The 19,861-nt window shown below is 39.7% G+C and overlaps 1 protein-coding gene across 7 annotated transcripts in view; it reads left to right on the top strand.

The window, feature by feature from the left end:
- Nucleotides 1-19,861, top strand: part of HELZ (helicase with zinc finger) — a 158,857-nt gene that overhangs the window by 108,854 nt on the left and 30,142 nt on the right. For all 7 annotated transcript variants that reach the window (XM_079904111.1, XM_079904109.1, XM_079904105.1 and 4 more), the window contains 4 exons: nucleotides 6,015-6,094; nucleotides 10,020-10,572; nucleotides 10,970-11,216; nucleotides 12,006-12,522. In XM_079904111.1, coding sequence (XP_079760237.1) covers nucleotides 6,015-6,094; nucleotides 10,020-10,572; nucleotides 10,970-11,216; nucleotides 12,006-12,522 — 1,397 coding nt within the window. The remainder of the gene's footprint in view (nucleotides 1-6,014; nucleotides 6,095-10,019; nucleotides 10,573-10,969; nucleotides 11,217-12,005; nucleotides 12,523-19,861) is intronic.

Here is a 19,861-nt window from a genome sequence, read left to right as displayed (position 1 = left end):
ATGGCGGCCTCGTAGAATGAGTTTGGGAGTGTTCCTTCCTCTGCAGTTTTTTGGAAGAGTCTGAGAAGGATGGGTGTTAGCTCTTCTCTAAATGTTTGATAGAATTCACCTGTGAAGCCGTCTGGTCCTGGACTTTTGTTTGTTGGAAGATTTTTAATCACAGTTTCAATTTCATTACTTGCTTGTGATTGGTCTGTTCATATTTTCCATTTCTTCCTGGTTCAGTCTTGGAAGGTTATACCTTGCTAAGAATTTGTCCGTTTCTTCTGGCATAGAGTTGCTTGTAGTAGTCTCTTGTGATGCTTTATATTTCTCCGGTGTCCATTGTAACTTCTCCTTTTTCATTTCTAATTTTACTGATTTGTGTCCTCTCCCTCGTTTTCTTGTTGAGTCTGGCTAAAGGTTTATCAGTTTTGTTTATCTTCTCAGAGAACCAATTTTTAGTTTTATTGATCTGTGCTATAGTTTTCTTTGTTTCTATTTCATTTATTTCTGCTCTGATCTTTATGATTTCTTTCCTTCTGCTAACTTTGGGTTTTGTTTGTTCTTCTTTTTCTAGTTCCTTTAGGTGTAAGGTTAGATTGTTTATTTGAGATTTTTCTTGGTTCTTGAGGTAGGCTTGTATTGCTATAAACTTCCCTCTTAGAACTACTTTTGCTGCATCCCATAGGTTTTGGATCATTGTGTTTTCATTGTCATTTGTCTTTAGGTATTTTTTTAATTTCCTCTTTGATTTCTTCAGTGCTCTCTTGGTTATTTAGTAACGTATTGTTTAGCCTCCATGTGTTTGTGTTTTTTTCATTTTTTTTCCCTGTAATTGATTTCTAATCTCATGGCGTTGTGGTTGGAAAAGATGCTTGATATGATTTCAGTTTGCTTAAATTTACTGAGGCTTGATTTGTGACCCAAGATGTGATCTATCCTGGAGAATGTTCTATATGCACTTGAGAAGAAAGTGTAATCTGCTGGTTTTGGATGGAATGTCCTATAAATATCAATTAAATTTGTCTGGTCTATTGTGTCATTTAAAGCTTGTGTTTCCTTATTAATTTTCTGTCTGGATGATCTGTCCATTGGTGCAAGTGAAGTGTTAACGTCCCTCACTATTAGTGTTTTACTGTCGATTTCCTCTTTTATACCTGTTAGCAGTTCTTATGTATTGAGGTGCTCCCATGTTGGGTGCATATATAATTGTTATATCTTCTTCTTGGATTGATCCCTTGATCATTATGTAGTGTCCTTCCTTGTCTCTTGTAACATTCTTTATTTAAAGTCTATTTTATCTGGTATGAATATTGCTACTCCAGCTTTCTTTTGATTTCCATTTGCATGGAATATTCTTTTCCATCCCCTCCCTTTCAGTCTGTATGTGTCCCTAGGTCTGAAGTGGGTCTCTTGTAGACAGCATATATATGGGTCTTGTTCCTGTATCTATTCAGTGAGCCTGTGTCTTTTGGTTGGAGCATTTAATCCATTCACGTTTAAGGTAATTATCAATATATATGTTCCTATCACCATTTTCTTAATTGTTATGGGTTTGTTTTTGTAGGTCCTTTTCTTCTCTTGTGTTTCCCACTTAGAGAAGTTCCTTTAGCATTTGTTGTAGAGCTGGTTTGTTGGTGCTGAATTCTCTTAGCTTTTGCTTGTCTATAAAGCTTTTGATTTCTCCATCAAATCTGAATGAGATCCTTGCCCTGTAGAGTAACCTTGGTTGTAGGTTCTTCCCTTTGATCACTTTAAATACATCATGCCACTCCTTTCTGGGTTGTAGAGTTTCTGCTGAGAAATCAGGTGTTAACCTCATGGGAGTTCCCTTGTATGTTATTTGTCGTTTTTCCCTTGTTGCTTTCAATAATTTTTCTTTGTCTTTAATTTTTGTCAATTTTATTACTATGTATCTCGTTGTGTTTCTCCTTGGGTTTATCCTGGCTGGGACTCTTTGCGCTTCCTGGACTTGGGTGGCTGTTTCCTTTACCATGTTAGGGAAGTTTTCAACTGTAATCTCTTCAGATATTTTTTCGGGTCCTTTCTCTCTCTCTTCTCCTTCTGGGACCCCTATAATGGGAATGTTGTTGTGTTTAATGTTGTCCCAGAGGTCTCTGGCTGTCTTCATTTCTTTTCATTCTTTTTTTCTTTATTCTCTTGCATGGCAGTGAATTCCACAATTCTGTCTTCCAGGTCACTTATCCGTTCTTCTGCCTCAGTTATTCTGCTATTGATTCCTTGTAGTTTTCATTTCAGTTATTGTATTGTTCATCTCTGTTTGTTTGTTCTTTAATTCTTCCAGGTCTTTGTTAAACATTTCTTACATCTTCTTGATCTTTGCCTCCATTCTTTTTCCGAGGTCCTGGATCATCTTCACTATCATTATTCTGAATTCTTTTTCTGGAAGGTTGCCTATCTCCACTTCATTTAGTTGTTTTTCTGGGGTTTTATCTTGTTTCTTCATCTGGTACATAGTCCTCTGCCTTTTCATTTTGTCTGTCTTTCTGCGAATATGATTTTCCCTCCACAGGTTACAGAGTTGTAGTTCTTCTTGCTTCTGCTGTCTGCCCTCTGGTGGATGAGGCTATCTAAGAGGCTTGTGCAAGCTTCCTGATGGGAGAGACTGGTGGTGGGTAGAGCTGGGTGTTGCTTTGTTGGGCAGAGCTCAGTAAAACTTTAATCCACTTGTCTGCTGATGGGTGGGGTTGGGTTCCCTCCCTGTTGGTTGTTTAGCCTGAGGCGACCCAGCACTGGAGCCTACTGGCTCTTTGGTAGGGCTAATGGTGGACTCTGGGAGGGCTCATGCCAAGGAGTACTTCCCAGAACTTCTGCTGCCAGTGTCCTTGTCCCCACGGTGAGCCATAGCCACCCCCTGCCTCTGCAGGAGACCCTCCAACACTAACAGGTAGGTCTGGTTCAGTCTCCTATGGGGTCACTGCTCCTTCCCCTGGGTCCCGATGCACATACTGCTTTGTGTGTGCCCTCCAAGTGTGGAGTCTCTCTTTCCCCTAGTCCTGTCGAAGTCTTGCAGTCAAATCCCACTAGGCTTCAAAGCCTGATTCTCTAGGAATTCCTCCTCCCATTGCCGGACCCCCAGTTTGGGAAGCCTGACGTGGGGCTCAGAACCTTCACTCCAGTGGATGGACTTCTGTGGTGTAAATGTTCTCCAGTTTGTGAGTCACCCACCCAGTGGTCATGGGATTTGATTTTATTGTGATTGCACCCCTCCAACTGTCTCATTGCGGCGTCTCCTTTGTCTTTGGATGTGGGGTATCTTTTTTTTTTTAAACATCTTTATCGGAGTATAATTGCTTTACAATGGTGTGTTAGTTTCTGCTGTATGACAAAGTGAATCAGCTATACATATACATATATCCCCGTATCCCCTCCCTCTTGCGTCTCCCTCCCACCCTCCCTATCCCACCCCTCTAGGTGGTTACAAAGCACCGAGCTGATCTCCCTGTGCTATGCGGCTGCTTCCCAGTAGCTATCTGTTTTACATTTGGTAGTGTATATATGTCCATGCCACTCTCTCACTTCATCCCAGCTTACCCTTCCCCCTCCCCGTGTCCTCAAGTCCATTCTCTATGCCTGCATCTTTATTCCTGTCCTACCCCTAGGTTCATCAGAACCTTTTTTTTTTCTTTTTTTTTTTTTAGATTCCATATATTTGTGTTAGCATACGGTATTTGTTTTTCTCTTTCTGACTTACTTCACTCTGTATGACACACTCTAGGTCCATCCACCTCAGTACAAATAACTCAGTTTCGTTTCCTTCTATGGCTGAGTAATACTCCATTGTATATATGTGCCACATCTTCTTTATCCATTCATCTGTCGTTGGACACTTAGGTTGCTTCCATGTCCTGGCTATTGTAATTAGTGCTGCAATGAACATTGTGGTACATGACTCTTTTTGAATTATGGTTTTCTCAGGGTATATGCCCAGTAGTGGATTGCTGGGTCCTATGGTAATTCTATTTTAGTTCTTTAAGGAACCTCCATACTGTTCTCCATAGTGGCTGTATCAATTTACATTCCCATCAACAGTGTATGTTTCTCCACACCCTCTCCAGCATTTATTGTTGTAGATTTTTTGATGATGGCCATTCTGACCAGTGTGAGGTGATACCTCATTGTAGTTTTGATTTGCATTTCTCTAATGATTAGTGATGTTGAGCGTCCTTTCATGTGTTTGTTAGCAATCTGTGTGTCTTTTTTGGAGAAATGTCTGTTTAGGTCTTCTGCCCATTTTTGGATTGAGTTGTTTGTTTTTTTGATACTGAGATGCTTGTATATTTTGGAGATTAATCCTTTGTTGGTTGCTTCCTTTGTAAATAGTTTCTCCCGTTCTGAGAGTTCTTTAACTTAACACTGTTTACTTTCCCGTTTATGTTTTACCACTCAGGTACAGAAAAGGAACCCCAGAGTATTTCAGGTTTTCCTCTTCTGGTCTTTATCTGTTGTTATCATGCATTTATTTTACTTTTCCTATGTTATAAGCCTCAACCATTGTTATTTTCATTTAAAGAGGCAAGTATCTTTTTGAAGAGTTTTAAATAATAAGAAAAATAGTCTTTTATATCTATCCATGTAGTTAGTACTTCTGGTAATCTTGATTTCTTTCTGTATATTCATGTTTCTATTTCAGTAATTTTTCTTCTGCCTGAAGGACTTCTTTTAACATTCCTTGTAGTTCAGGTCTGCTGGCAGTGAATTCTTTCAGCATTTGTATGTCTGAAAATGTTTTTATTTACAGCGTATAGAGTCTTGGTTGATAGTTTTTATCTTTCAGTATTTTAATGATGTTACTCTACTGTTTTCTTGCTTACATTATTTTTAGTGAGAAATCTGATGTCATCCTTATCTTTGCTTTTCTGCATATAACATGTCTTTTTTTTCTCTGACTGCTTTTAAGAACTTATTTTTATACTGGTTTTAGTAATTTGTTTATGATGAAATGATATTCCTTGGTGTAGTTTTCTTCATGATTCTTGTGTTTGCGGTTTGTTGAGCTTCTTGTATCTGTGGGTTTACAGTTTTCATCAATTTGGTAATTTTTGACCTTTATTCAGAAGTTGTTTCTGCCTCACCTCTTTTTCTCTTCAGGAATTCCAACTACCCATTTATTATGCTTCTTAAAGTTACCCCACAGTTCACAGATGCTCTTTTCATCTTTTAAAAAATTCTTTTTTCTTTTTGTGTTTCACCTTGCATTGTTTCTATTGCTATGCCTTCAAGTTCACCAAGTTTTTCTTCTGCAGTGTCTAAACATCTGCTAATTGCATCCAGTGTATTTTTCATCTCAGACATTGTAGTTTTCATTTCTTAAAGTTGAGTAGTAAGGCTATTCTGGCACAAGGTTCCAGTGGCATTCTTAAAAGAATGTTTTCAAGGAAGAACCCAAATTAAGGATTCTTTCAAGGGATTTAAAATATCCAGTCGTTAGTTCTTATAGATTAAAAGCCTTTCACATGCGGGAACTAGCATTGTCTATTATAATTGTGATTTTTTTAACCTTAATATTGCTTCCTTTAATGTTTGTCATCCACTTATATTTAGTTTGATACCTATTACTTTTAAAAGTATAACTGCATTCTTTTCAGAATATCTTTATTTAGTTTAGATTCCTTTACTAAATTACATTGACGCATTATTTGGATTTTTGCATTCGTAAATGGCCAAAGTAGTAAACCTTTATAAATAGGCCTTTTCTACGTCTAGTTTAAGAAAATGAGGCTGTAAATTCCTGGAGAATGGGCAGTTATCTTTGGAGTTAGTTGATATTTTAAGCTTATTCCCTTATTAAGTTTTTGCCTTGTCAGAGAGATTTGCTTCATTTATAAATTTTCTTTCTTGCAGAGAAATTGCAGCTCTGAAGATGTAAGAACAAAACCCAAGCAGTAATAATTAATAATTGTTGGAAAATGTTTAAAATATTCTGCTTCTTTGTCTAATATTGGATAGTCATTGGCATTTTGTAACATTTACTGAAGACAATTTATAAGAATTTTGAAATATTTTCTTAGGTAAAAGTGATACAAATAATCCTGGACCTGAAATTAATAAGATTCGGACACCAGAGAAAAAGCCTACAGAATCAAAGCAGGTATGTGGCTTACCTTTAGGGAATGCATTGTTCTGATGGAGTTAGTTTGATCGATCATCTTGGAATCCTGGTATTTTAAAGAAAATTATCTACCTTTTTATGTATATCTTTTATGTGTGTTGTTTCATGAGGATCTGGTGGGTCATGTTGCACTCTCTCCCTCCACCTTTTCTTTGTCTACACTATTTTATTTATCAGAATACTTTTTTCAAATTGTGTTATTTAGCAATAGACTTGAATTCAGAGACTTCCAATGATAAAGTAATAAATGAAGACACAGCTATAGATGTGTTACTAACAATTATCTCAGATTGGGAAGAGCTGTTATAGTGTGAAAGGAAGACTTCCTCAAGTCCCTCACCTTGTCCTCTCGTCACACCTGCTGTGTGCATCCTTAACTCTTAACCTGTTTGTTCATCTGCTTTTTCTGCTTCTGTGCTCGTGAACCAGTGAGGGAAAATCAAATCATTGGTTGAACTAGTGCCACTGGAAACTCATGCTTTCTGATCTCAGGGAACCTGTGGGGTGCCTCCCCATTTCTTTTGTACGTGCCTGGCTCCCTTTGCCCAGTTTTCTCAGCAGCTCTTCTGATGCCTGCTTACCTTCTACCTGTTATTCTTACGATCAGGGGATGACCTTGCCTTAGAGTGAAATTCATCAGGATTTCACGCTCTTAACTCAGAACTTTAGTCCTCACACTTCTCCTGTGTCCTTGAACATCCTTCTATATCACCGATCTCAGAGGAAGAGTTTCCATTAAGACTTATCTCTCCTCTTCTGGTCACCTCACAGAACTTGTCCCTTCTCTTCATTTATCTTCAGATTCTTTCCAGCTACTCGTTCTTCCTCCTCAGCCTGTAAGTAAATTGATTGATAGACTGTTTTTATAAAAGACACTTTATTTGGCCTTTATTTCCTTTATATAGCTACTGCCTAATTTCTCCCTTTTCCCCTCATCTCTTATTTGTCCCTTAACCAACACAGACTAGCATTAGGCCTTAACATTTCACTGAAACTGTTGAGCTCAAAGTGACCAGGGACTTCCCCGGCGGTCCAGTGGTTAGGACTCCGCACTTTCCCTGCCGTGGGCCTGGGTTCGATCCCTGGTTAGGGAACTAAGATCCTGCAAGTGGTGCAGCCAAAGGAAACAAAACAAAACAAAACAGAACTCAAAGTGACCACATCTTACGAACATGCTGCAGTTGTAGCCTTACTTGACTTCTCTTTGGTATTTGGCACTATTTTCTACCTCTTTCTTCTTGACCATCTTGTTTCTTTTGGTTTCTTTGACACACATTTCTACTTATCACAACTCTTTCTACATGATCTTCTGTCTCTTTTATAATTTCCTGTCCACCCCTTCCCATCTGTCCCTAGGCCTTAAGTTGGGGTTTCCCAGGGTTCTGTCATGGTCCCGTATAGCTCTCTCTGCATTCTGTGCTTTCTTACCATAAACTAGTCCAATTCCACAATTTCCATTACTTGCTCCCTGAGGGTGACTTCCGAATCTGTAAAGCCTCAGGCTGGCTTTAAGCAACTGTTCTCTGTATTCAGGTACTTACGCCTCAGAAGCAGCCCTGACCCACAGTTTATACAACTGGAAGGGCTCAGTACCCACTGGAGGAGCTGCAGTGCCAATTAGGCAGCCAGGGGAGCTTGCTGATAGAGTAAGAGGGAAGCAGCAGTGAGAGTAGGCGTCCTGTGTGTTTGGGAACGGGTGCAGAGAGAAAGCAGAGGGCGTGGGGGGCGGTACAGCAGCAGCACCGGTAGTCAGAGGGCCAGGGTTAGGGGTAGGACAGACCCAAGCGGGAGAGTCTTAGGTGCTGTCAGAGCAGCTGAAGCCAAGACAGCCAAACGTCTCTCACGTCCTTCTTTAAAATTTTCTGTTGTGGTCTTTCCCTGTTAGGGGACTAGGCAACCTGATAGACATGTTTCATTTTCTTTTCCACCCAGATGCTTCGTCCTGGGGCCTAGGGGGAAAATGTCCTAGCTCTCCTTGACTCAGGATTAAGAGGAAAGCAATAGAGGAGAATCTAATTCTGATAATATTAGAGTCAGACTCCTTCAGACTTTACAGTCATCTCCCCTGCTTAGCCTGTTGTAGTATCGTAGAGGAGCACAGTCTTGATCTAAATTTCTGCGACACTGGCCCAGCTTCTTGTCCAGCTCAAAGTCAGAAGTGAAGAAGGCAATTGAAACATCAGCTTATCCACAGACACAACCTTGACATCTAATCATGGTCACCCTCATGCAATCAGCGTGTGCCTGTCAACAGTATCTTCTGGAGAAAGGTGTATCTCAGCTGAAATGTCGCTTCAGTCATTACAAAGATGAAGATTTATAGGGGAAAATGTTTGTTGATAAAGAGCCTTAATCAGGTTCTGAGACAGTTGAAGAGCAGGCATTGCAGCTGCCTGGGAGCTGCAGAGTTACCATCCATCTCATTTCATTTCTGAGATAATTTATACATACCCAGTAGTCTTCAGGGTCTTATTGGCCAGATTTAACCTTGGTCCATTTGAGCTAGACATGAGGATGCTCTTGGGGCATGACTGGCACATCACAGCCATCTGTGGCAATAGCTTGGTTGCTGGGTTACCCCAGCTTCAATGCAGGAACAAACTGCTTGTTCTGTCTTCTTGAGAGTGGTCAGTTTCATGTCACTTAAGATCAGACTTGTGTTTCAGAAGGATGACAGCACTCCCTAGCTTAAAAACCTTTGGTAGCTTGCCACAGTTTACAGGATTAAGAACATGTTTATTCTCAGTATTGACTCATTCAGGGTCTCGTGTAATTGGGCTTCTGCAGTTTCATCTGATTTCAAGAAGGGGAAGATTCGCATGTAAGTCCCGTTGTAGCTCTGTGTGCACAGAACTTCTCGTCTCAAATCTGCTTCGGTGTATAAGCTGTTACCTTTATCTAGTATGTGCTTCCCTCATACTAGATTAAAAAACTCCAGCTTTTTATGCAAGATTATCATTATCTCCATGAAGTCACCTTTAATTTTCTCAGGCTCCAGGATGTCATCTCACGTCCTCTTACAACACCTCTAATGTTATGTTTACACGTTGGTATCCTCTACTGGACTCTAAGCCAGAGCTTAGAGCTTAGCAGACTTGTTCTGTGAAAGGCCCGATACTAAATTTTCAGGCCTTGTGGGCCGTGTGGTTTCTGTTGCAGCCGCTCACCTCTGCCATTGTAGTGAGGAAGCAGCCGTAGACAGTGTGTCAACTTGCACAACTGTGGCTGTGTTCCAGTAACACTTTATGCACAGAAATCCGGTGGACTGGAAATGGCCTGGGGGTCGTAGTTTGCCAACCCCCGCTCTGCACTCCTGGGGGTACAGACTGAGTCTGTTTTTTTATCTCCAGCCCCAGGCACAGTGTCCTTGGTAGGCCCTCAGTAAGTGTTTGTTGAAGGAATAATGGCAAAAATTGACAGCCAAGCTTTTAATGCAGAGGTGATATAGTACTTCTTTTGTTGTTCACTTCAAAGTTATTTAGACTGAGACTTTTTTATATTAATATAGATACGTTTGAGGAAGAGATGTATAAAAACAATAAAATCAGAAGGAAAGAACACATTTTAATGATTTATATCAGAAGGAAGTAAATGGTTATCTTTCCAAGGAAGAAAGTGTGAAAATAATGTTTTTAAAGGCATTGAAGTGGATATGCTAATAAAATAGTAGTATCTTTCCTTGTGACTCACATTTAATATGTGGGTTTTTTTCTGTTTCATCGTTCCTAATTTAAAGAATATTCCCTCGTTTGATTGTCAGAAAGTGATTTATTGGGCCCCCAGCGCTCCTGCTATTACAGATAAGAATGGATCATATCTTTTAGATGTGCTAGGGGTGGGAAAAGGTGGTGAACCACAGGACTTAGATCTTCCTCAGCTAAAAAATCCTTCTTCTTTTTTTTAGATGGATTTGGAATCAAATCCACAGAACAGAAGTCCTGAATCACGTCCTGGTGTTGTTTATCCCAAATTTCATCGCAAAGACAATCTCAACCCAAGACACATAAATCTCCCTGTTCCTGCTCCCCATGCGCAGTATGCAGTCCCCAGTCGCCATTTTCATCCACTTCCCCAGCTGCCAAGACCGCCGTTTGCAATTCCACAGCAGCACGCCTTGTCACATCAGCAGCAGAATAATTTGCCTGAACAACCAAATCAAATGCCGCCCCCCCCGAATCAGGGAGTCCCGCAGCAGAATCCGCTGGGCCAGCCGCCGCCTCAGCTCTCTGCTGCCTGTCAGGCAGGCCCCAACAGTGCTTTTTTTAATACTCCGGTTTCTCATCGACCACAGTCCCCTCCTGCAGAGGCTGCACTTCCTGAGCAGCAGCCCCCTCCCATGCTGCAGGGGGGCCACAGTCCTCTGCGAGCCATTGCGCAGCCCGGCCCCATGCTTCCTTCACATCTGAATAACTTCACTGACGAGAACCCCCCAGGACTGCCTGTAGGAGAGGCTTTCGGTGAGTCCTCTGATCGCTGCTGGATGTGACAAACTCAGAGATGATTTACTCAGATGACATTGCTGTACAATATTTCTTGAGTCAGGATTGGTTCATTTCTTCAAATAACGCCAGCAAAAGAATCAATCAGTTAGTGTGGTAATCAGAATCTAGTTCCAAATGCTATATAATACTAAGCATCCAGCTGATGTCAGGTTATGTCGTAATGTAGGTAAGGAAGAATCATCATCATCACCATAACTTGAGTTACTGGCAAGTTAAGAAAACATATGCTTTCTCCAAAACTCAAATTGTAGCCGTTTCTTTCTGGAGAATATCTGGTTGTAAAAACTCTTGAAAGAATTAACTTGAAACCCTAAATGCTGAAAACATAAACTTCGCACCAATGTTTCTACAGATCGTGTGCATGGGAGTGTGGCTCTGGAAGCATTACGGCAGCAGCAGGTGCGGTTACAGCAGTGGAGTGAGCATCACGCCTATCTCAGCCAGGGCAGTGTTCCTTACCCACACCATCACCATCCTCACCCTCACCCTCACCTCCAGCATCTTCCCCAGCCGCCCATTGGATTACATCAGCCACCAGTGAGAGCAGACTGGAAGCTCCCCAGCAGTGCCGAAGATGAAGCAGAAACAGCTGACTCAAGGTATCCCAGCAGACTGACACGAGCCCCTACTGTTGTCCTTCTTGAGTGGTGTCCTTTTAGCCTCAGACTGGAATATTGTCCCAAAGAAATTGGATGCCGGCCTTCTAGGTACATTGCTCCACAGTTCTGTCGATTGACTCTAAAATATAGAGCATCTTTTGAGAAGTAACTCTTCTGAAAATCTAGGCATGGACCACCCGCTGTGGCTCGTAAGTTAATGTGGCCTCTTGCTTTGCAGTCCTTCTGAAAGAAACGTACCATCACTGTGCGTGGTTTTTTCATACTCAGTCATAATGCAAAGAGGACAGGATTAAATTAGAGGTTAAAAGTTAAAAATTATAAATTTATCATCAATATGTTTTTTTCTAGTAGCACGAAATTCTACCGTCTTTTAAGCATAGATGTTTGAGTGTTCAGTCCTCATTCTAAACTTGTTTTTATGGTGTCATGTGAATGCATTGAAGTGTTTCCTAATCCCTTCTGAATAAGAGCCACCATTATGGTGACCTTTTACAGCCGTTAGCTGCCAAAGGCATGGTAAAGACCAGGACAGCTGTTTTTACCACCAAGGGAAAAGAGAGAAATCAGATACTTGGGCATATTTAGCGTCTTCAGCTCAGCACCTATGAGTGTTAATGCTTCCTGCTCTTGAGATGAATTAACGTTAGTTCTGATTAAGTAGTATGCTGTTGTTTGTAAAAATTACACATGTAGTTGATTAAGCTCTCCTTAATGTGATGAAGCTTTGCTTTTGTTTTCTCCTCCTCATATTTCATCGTCCTTATGTAGGTTTCAGGACTTAATCAGAGAACTGTCTAATCGTGATCAAAGTGAAACACGGGAACTAGCTGAGATGCCGCCACCTCAATCAAGACTTCTGCAGTATAGACAGATTCAGACCAGGAGCCCACCAGCAGTCCCCTCGCCCCCGTCCGGTGCAGACCACAGTACCCACTTTTCCAACTTCAGTGACAGCAGCAGAGACCTCGAAGTAGCCAGCAACCCAGCATTTCCACAGCGCCTGCCGCCGCAGCTGTTCAATTCGCCTTTCTCGTTGCCGTCTGAACACCTCGCCCCTCCTCCCTTGAAATGCCTGGCACCTGATGGAGCATGGACTTTTGCCAACTTACAGCAGAATCGCCTGATGGGGCCGGGTTTTCCCTATGGCCTACCTCCACTGCCGCCCAGGCCACCGCAGACCCCTTTTGTGCACATGCAGAGCCATCAGCCTGCTGTCAGCCAAGAGCCCTTCCACCCGCTGTCGGCTCGCACGGTGTCGTCCTCTTCGCTCCCCAGCTTAGAAGAGGTAAAATGTCTTTCTTCTGCGCTTCTCCTTTCAGGATCGTTGATTGTGAAAAAGATCAATATTTGTTGGTTTGATGGTGACGGTGGACAGATCTTAACTATATTTAATAGTCTTGTAAAGATAATATTTTCTTGCAACTTGTTTATTTTTCGGCTTCATTTTAAAGAGTTGTTTATTTTTTTATTGAAGTCTAGTTGGTTTACAGTATTGTGTTAGTTTCAGGTGTACAGCAAAGTGATTCAGTTATATATATATATATTTTCAGGTTATTTTCCATTGTAGGTTATTATGAGATATTGAATACTATTCCCTGTTATACAGCAAATCTTTGTTGTTATCTGTTTTATTTATAGTATTCTGTATCGGTTAATCCCATACTCCCAACTTATCCCTTCCCCCTCTCCCTTTCCCTTTTGGTAAACCATAAGTTTATTTTCTATGTCTATGTGTCTGTTTCTGTTTTGTGTATAGATTCATCTGTATTATTTTGTAGATTCCACATGTAAGTGGTACCATGGGATATTTGCCTTTCTCTGTCTGACTTACTTCACCTAGTATGATATTCTCTAGGTCCATCCATGTTGCTACAAATGGCAATATTTCATTCTTTTTTATGTCTGAGAAATATTTCATTGTGTGTATAGATGTGTGTGTGTGTGTGTGTGTGTGTGCGCGCATGTATGTATGTGTGTGTGTATATATATATATATATACTGCATCTTCTTTATCCATTCATCTGTTGATTGACAGGTGGTTGTTTCCGTGTCTTGGCTATTGTAAACAGTGCTGCTATGAACACTGGGGGTGCATGTATCTTTTCAAATTAGAGTATTTGTCTTTCCTGGATATATGCCCAGGAGTGAAATTGCTCAATCATACGGTAGCTCTATTTTTAGTTTCTTAAAGAACCTCCATACTGTTTTCCACAGTGGCTGCACCAACTTAAACATTCCCACAAACAGTGTGGGAGGGTAACTGTGTCTCCACACCCTCTCCGGCATATTTATTATTTGTAGACTTTTTGATGATGGCCAATCTGACCAGTGTGAGGTGATACCTCACTGTGGGTTTGATTTGCATTTCTCTAATAATTAGCAATGTTGAGCATCTGCTCGTGTGCTTTTTGGCCATCCGTATGTCTTCTTTAGAGAAGTGTCTGTTTAGGTCTTCTGCCCATTTTTTGATTGGGTTGTTTGTTTTCTTGATACTGAGTTGTATGAGCCATTTGTGTATTTTGGAAATTAACCCCTTGTCGGTCAGGTCGTTTGCAAATATTTTTTTTCCATTCCTTAGGTTGTCTTTCCGTCTTGTTGATGGTTTCCTTTGCTGTGCAAAAGCTTTCAAATTTGATTAGGTCCCACTTGTTTATTTTTGCTTTCATTTCTTTCGCCTTGAGAGATTGGTCTGAGAATATACTGCTGTGGTTTATATCCAAAAATGTTTGGCTGTGTTCTCGTCTAGGAGTTGTTTGGTGCCATGTCTTATATTTAGGTCTTTAAACCATTTTGAGTATATTTTTGTGTATGGTGTGATGAGGGAGTGTTCTAATTTCATTGATTTCCCTGAGGCTGTTCTTGGAGCTTATTTGAATTTTCCCCTTTTATTACGCTAATTCAGGCTTTGTAGAATGGTCACTGTCACAACCTGAAGCCTTTTATTGCTGTTTTAGAACACTTAACATCTGACTGACTTGAGGAGGCTATTCATTCAAGAAGCTTCATCCTGTCTGATCTGGGGAAATGGTTTTTAGTGGCTCATCTTTTTACTTACATTATATTTGTTAATTACAAATTTGTTCATTAAGGTTTTCCATAGATGCTGGTTTTCTCAGCCAGTGGTCAGTTGCAAGGGCTGTGCTCTTTCTCCTGTCGTTCATCCTGGTGTTTTCTTAGACTGGGGCAGTTAATACACAATGACACAGATTCCCAAATATCAGAATTTGCAGTCTTCAACGTAGAATTGACTCTGCTAAACTAAGCAATCCAGGGTAAACTGAATTATACTTCGGTATTGCTAAAGAGCATCTTTATGGACCTTCACTGATATAAAAATCTTAGTAATTCTAGGTTATAAAATTTCAAAAATGGTACATTCGGTGTGGACTATAAAAATGTTGTCTAGCTGTTCTTGTTAAGCTTACAGTGATTAAAGGTAAGAATGTGTAAAGCTCGTGTGGTCATTATCAATCACAGATGTCTTCTTAAAGCAGGGTAAACACTTTGAATTTTGAGATATGAAAAATATTTTTTTGACATTAGCTTCATTTTGTCAGTTCCTTAGTGATTTCTAAAGGCTTTAGAAATAATTTATTCATGTTTTGCAAATTTTCTGCTACAGATGCTGATTAAAAAGTCAAGTTTCATAGGGAAGCTTCTATATCTTATTTGTAAGGTTTTGGAGGTAATTTGTTCAAATTGTTCCAGTATTCATTGATTGGCTCATCATTGATTGGCTCATTCTTATCACATATAATTTGCAATATTTTCTCTCATTTTGTGGACTGTCTTTTCCCCCTCTTGAGAGTATCCTTTGATGCACAAAAGTTTTTAATTTAGATAAGGTCCAATTTATCTGTTTTCTCTTTGGTCGTTCTGCTTCTGGTGTCATGTCTAAGAAACTGTTGTCTAATCCAAGATCACAAAGATTTACATCTACCTTTCCTAGTTTTAGTTCTTACATTTAATTCTTTGATCCATTTTGAGTTAATTTTTGTACATTTTATGAGGTATGTGTCTAATTCATTATTTTGCATGTGGTTGTTCAGTTTTCTTTGCACTATTTATTGAAAAGACCATTCTTTCTCCATTTTATGGTCTTGGCAACCTTGTCAAAAAAATCAACTGACCACAGACCTATGGGTTTATTTCTGGACTCTAAATTCTCTTCCTTGATCTATATATGTCCTCATGCAATACCATGCTGGCTTGTATACTGTAGCTTTGTAGTGAGTTCTGTATTTGGAAGTATGAGTCTTTGGTACTTGGTTTTTCTGTTTCAAGATTGTTTTGGCTATTCTGGGTCCCTTGAATTACCATATGGAATTTAGGGTTAGTTTGTCAGTTTTTGCAAAAAAAATCTAGCTGGGATTTTAAAAGGGATTGCATTAAATTTGTAGATTAACTTGGGAAGTATTGCCATCTTAACAATATAAAGTCTTCTGGTTCCTGAACATGGTACCTTTCCACTTATTTAGGTCTTTTAAAATTTCTTTCAACAGTATTTTGTAGTTTTCCAATTATAAGTCTTACACTTCTTTTGTTAAATTTATTCCAAAGTATCATATTATTTTTTGTGCTATGGTACATGGAATTGTTTTCTTAGTTTCATTTTTTGGATTGTTCACTGCTAGTGTTTAGAAGTGCAATTGACTGTATATCTGCAAACTTGCAGAACTCTTTATTAGCTCTAATAGATTTTTTTTGTGTGAATACCTTAGGATTTTTTATGTAGAAGATAATGTCATCTGCAAATATAGTTTTGTTCTTTCCTTCCAATCTAGATGTCTTTTATTTCTTTTTCTTGCCTAATTGCCTGGCCAGAATTTCTAGTATAATGTTTAGGGTACATTGTTGGCAAAATTAGAGGAAGACAAGCATTTCCGGCGTGAGTTTTCCAAATTTCCTTCTGTTACTGATTTCTAATTTCACTCCATGTGGTTGGAGAACTTACTTTGTATAATTCTAATCTTTTAAAATTTATTGAGACTTGCTGTATGGCCTATCCTGGAGAATGTTTCCGGTACACTGGGGAAGAATGTATATCTTGCTCTTGTTGGGTGGCATGTTCTATAGATATGTTAGGTCTATTTGGTTTATATTGTTCAAATTTTCTCTTTCCTTTGGGTCTGCTGTCTAGGTTTTATATCCGTTATCAAAAGTAGGATGTTGAAGTCTCCAAATATTATTGTTAAATTGTGTAGTTCTCCTTTTAATTCTGTCAGTTTATGCTTCATGTATTTTGGGGTTCTGTCCTTAGGTTTATGTATGTTTATAATTGTTAAATCTCCTTGTCTACCTTTTATCATTATATGATATCCTTTCTCTCTCATAACAATTTTTGTCTTCAAGTATGTTTTTTTCTGATATTTGTATAGCCACCCGAGCTCTCTTTTGGTTACCATTTGCATGGAATGTCTTTTCTCATCCTTTTGCCTTTTGATTTTGTTGTCATTTGTTTGTTTAGTGATTTTTCTGAACTAATTTTTCAAATTTAAAGTTAATTTTTAAATTTTGAACTAATTTTTTAAAGTCAGTATTGTTGTGTGTGGCCTCTGAAGTTTTTCTTCCATGGGCTTAATGATCAACTAGCCATTGCCCAGAGGTTTCCTTAACCACCCCGTTCCAAAAACATTGCCCAGTTTTTGCAGAGGCATCTGTGTGTACGTGTGTTTGCGCACACCTTCCGTACTCGGCCAGGCAGTTTACACCTCTGCCTCAGCTTTAACTTCCTGCTTCTCCAGCCTCCAGATCAGCCAGAGGTGAGAACTTTTCTGGCCTTTCCTGAGCACGTGCACAGCATGTGTGTGGTCTTCTAGATTCCCAGGGAGGAACAGGTCGGAGCTATTCGAAGTCTTTATTCCCTAAAGTATCTTATAACCCAGCCTTTCCTCCAAAGCTTTTTGTTAGTCTGTTGTTTGGTCCAACTGCTATCCATTGCTTCAGGCAGCAGCAAGTAAAACATCGGCCTTGTAAGTATTTTCAGTATGGCCCCTTCAGCACTGGTTGAGTTCTGAGTTAGATAAGAGTCAAGTGTTGTTTTGTACCAGACAGGTGAAAACAAATAATTACAGCTCTTTGACAGTGAGGCCCCTTCTGCTCTGATAGTAGTGCTGGAAACGCAGGGTCTTATATTCAAGGCTACCACTCAGCTGGAGAAGCAGGGGCATGGGCCTGTGGGAAATGAAAATACTGCAAATCTTGCTCTTCTTACTGAAATTTTCTGGTTTCTCTTGATTAAGTGCTCCTCTGGTTGCTGCAAGCTTTAGTTTCCTAAATTCCAAGAAAGTTGATTGTGACGGTTTTTGTCAGTTTTTCCATTGCTTTTATGGAGTTCCTCGTTCCACCATTTTTACTGATAACTCTTGTGATATTTTGATCTAACCAGTAGAATGAGTTCATAATGTTTGGGGGAAATAACATGCCACAGTTTTTATAAGGTTTTATAAAGTTTTGTACTTTGCTAAATAATGTTGGATACTGAATAGTGTACTTTTAATCGTTGCTCTATTTAAATGTTTCTTAGTTTTGGAATTTAAGTTCTCTGTACCTTCGCGCTCTTAACATTTGTTATTACTGTTTAGCTGTGAGTACATGAATAAGTACCTTCAATTGTCAGTGGGTTCTTAGAGTGCAATTACTTTTGCAAAAACATTTGGTCACCTTTGTTTTGATGCATGAGATTCACAAATGATGACTGACTTGCAACACTGAAGAAAATACCTTGACAAGGGAAATATTATTTTTACCACATTTACAGGATTTGACGTTTTCAGTACATTAGGATAACTTCTGTCTGTTATGTTGTACAAAACGATTTTGCATGAATCATCTCACAGAATGAATGGTTTATATGTTTGCTGTTTATTTCCAACCTTTTAAAATAATTTCCTTAACATTAACAATACAGAAAAATGTGTTATTTCCCTACCTACTGTTAATTCTTTCATTGCTAGAAACCTTGGTAGATGAAGCTTATGTTGGATGAAAACATCTAGATGTTCGCTTAACAGTTAACTTGAACAGATATGGTTTTTCATGTTGTGTTTCATTAGTTTTCTCTTTTTTTTATAATAATTTTGATTTTCTTTTGACAAATGATATACCTGGTCAGCATGGAAAATGTGGAAGTTAGAGAAATTATTCCTCATTTCACTATACCAGGATAGCTCCTGTAATGTCGGGGAGGAAGAAATTTCCTCTACCCTTCTAGGTTCTTCTGGCTGGTCTGAGAATTAAATTGACATGAGACAGCTTAATAGGAGAAAATCAAACAAAGTTTAATATCATCTATACATGGGAGAGACCCAGGAAAACTGAGTAACTCACCAAAATGGTCAAAGCCCTCACCTTAAATACCATCTTCAGCTAAGACAGAAGGATGTGGGGTGGTGGTTGGAGTTCAGAGTGCAGGAAGGCAGTTGGCTTGGAGACGGAAAGTCAAGTGTGTGGTTTGCTGCCAGTGCCGCCAGTGGGACCCAGAGAGGAATTTTAACAAACAGGCTTTTCTGGGTTCCTCCCCGTCTAGACACTTAGTTCGCACTATAGTGATCTCTGGCGACAGCTCCCTTCCTGGAACAGGTCCTCTATCTGGATTCTTTTAGGCAGTTAGCGGGAAGGTCAGAGGTTCTTCCTGAGTCTTTTGGGCCTTAAAAACGATCAGCCGAAATTAATCCTCAAGCCAGAGAGACATTTTGGGATAGCCAATTTTGCTCACCTACAGCAGCAGATAGCTCTTCATAGCATTCACAGGTGAGAGCATGTGGCTGTCATGGAGGGGTATTACTTGTTGGAGACGTGAAACAATTTTTTTCCCTAATTGCTGTGCTCAGTTATATCGCCCCATCAAACCTTTCTTTCTACCAGGTCAGGATCCCTAAATGTGATCTTGATCCTATTCAGTGGCACTTCTTGCTACTTAAAATGTTTAGCGTCTTCTCATTTAGATGCTTCAGGCATCAACCATGGGTTTTCCGTGCCTCCCTCAGAAGCCCGGGCCCTCAGCTGCTTGCATGAGGCTAGGGCTCTGTGGTTTGGCTGTAGCGCCTGCACCCTCTCCCACTCTGGTTCTTTACTGATGTGGTGAGAGAAGGAGAACAAAGAGCAGAGGTGCCTTCCTTACCTGGACCCGGTTACAGACCATTCCTGATTGGAAATAGATTGATAATTGCTCCAATTTGATTTCACATTTCAGTGTAAGCTTGAGGTTATGATTTAATTTTCTCCAAATATTTAGCCAGTTGTTTTCATGCTCTTTATTAAATGATTGCATACTCACTAGATAGAATAGTAGTTTTCTTGTCAAATACTAAATTCTTTACAATACCACTGTATCACATTTGTGTTTCAACTCACTGCTGTTGGGGGAGGGGGAGATGAAATGCAAGGAGCAGCAATAGCAGTTATCTCTTGGCTTCTGAACGTCCAAGGATTCAGTTTCTAGTAATTTGGGCATGATTTGGGATTTTTTCAAGGGTAATTTTGATCTGAATAAGGTTTTTCATTTTGCATGATAACTTTACAATCTCATCTCTGAGTAAGATGCAGTTCTTCAGTATATACTGCAATCTGTTTCTGGACTTTCTATTTTTCTCCTCATCTATCCATATGTTTCTGTACCAGAA

The sequence above is a fragment of the Stenella coeruleoalba genome, assembly GCF_951394435.1.
Source record: "Stenella coeruleoalba genome assembly, chromosome: 19".
Taxonomy (NCBI): domain Eukaryota; kingdom Metazoa; phylum Chordata; class Mammalia; order Artiodactyla; family Delphinidae; genus Stenella; species Stenella coeruleoalba.
This window is presented reverse-complemented; position numbering and strand designations above follow the sequence as displayed.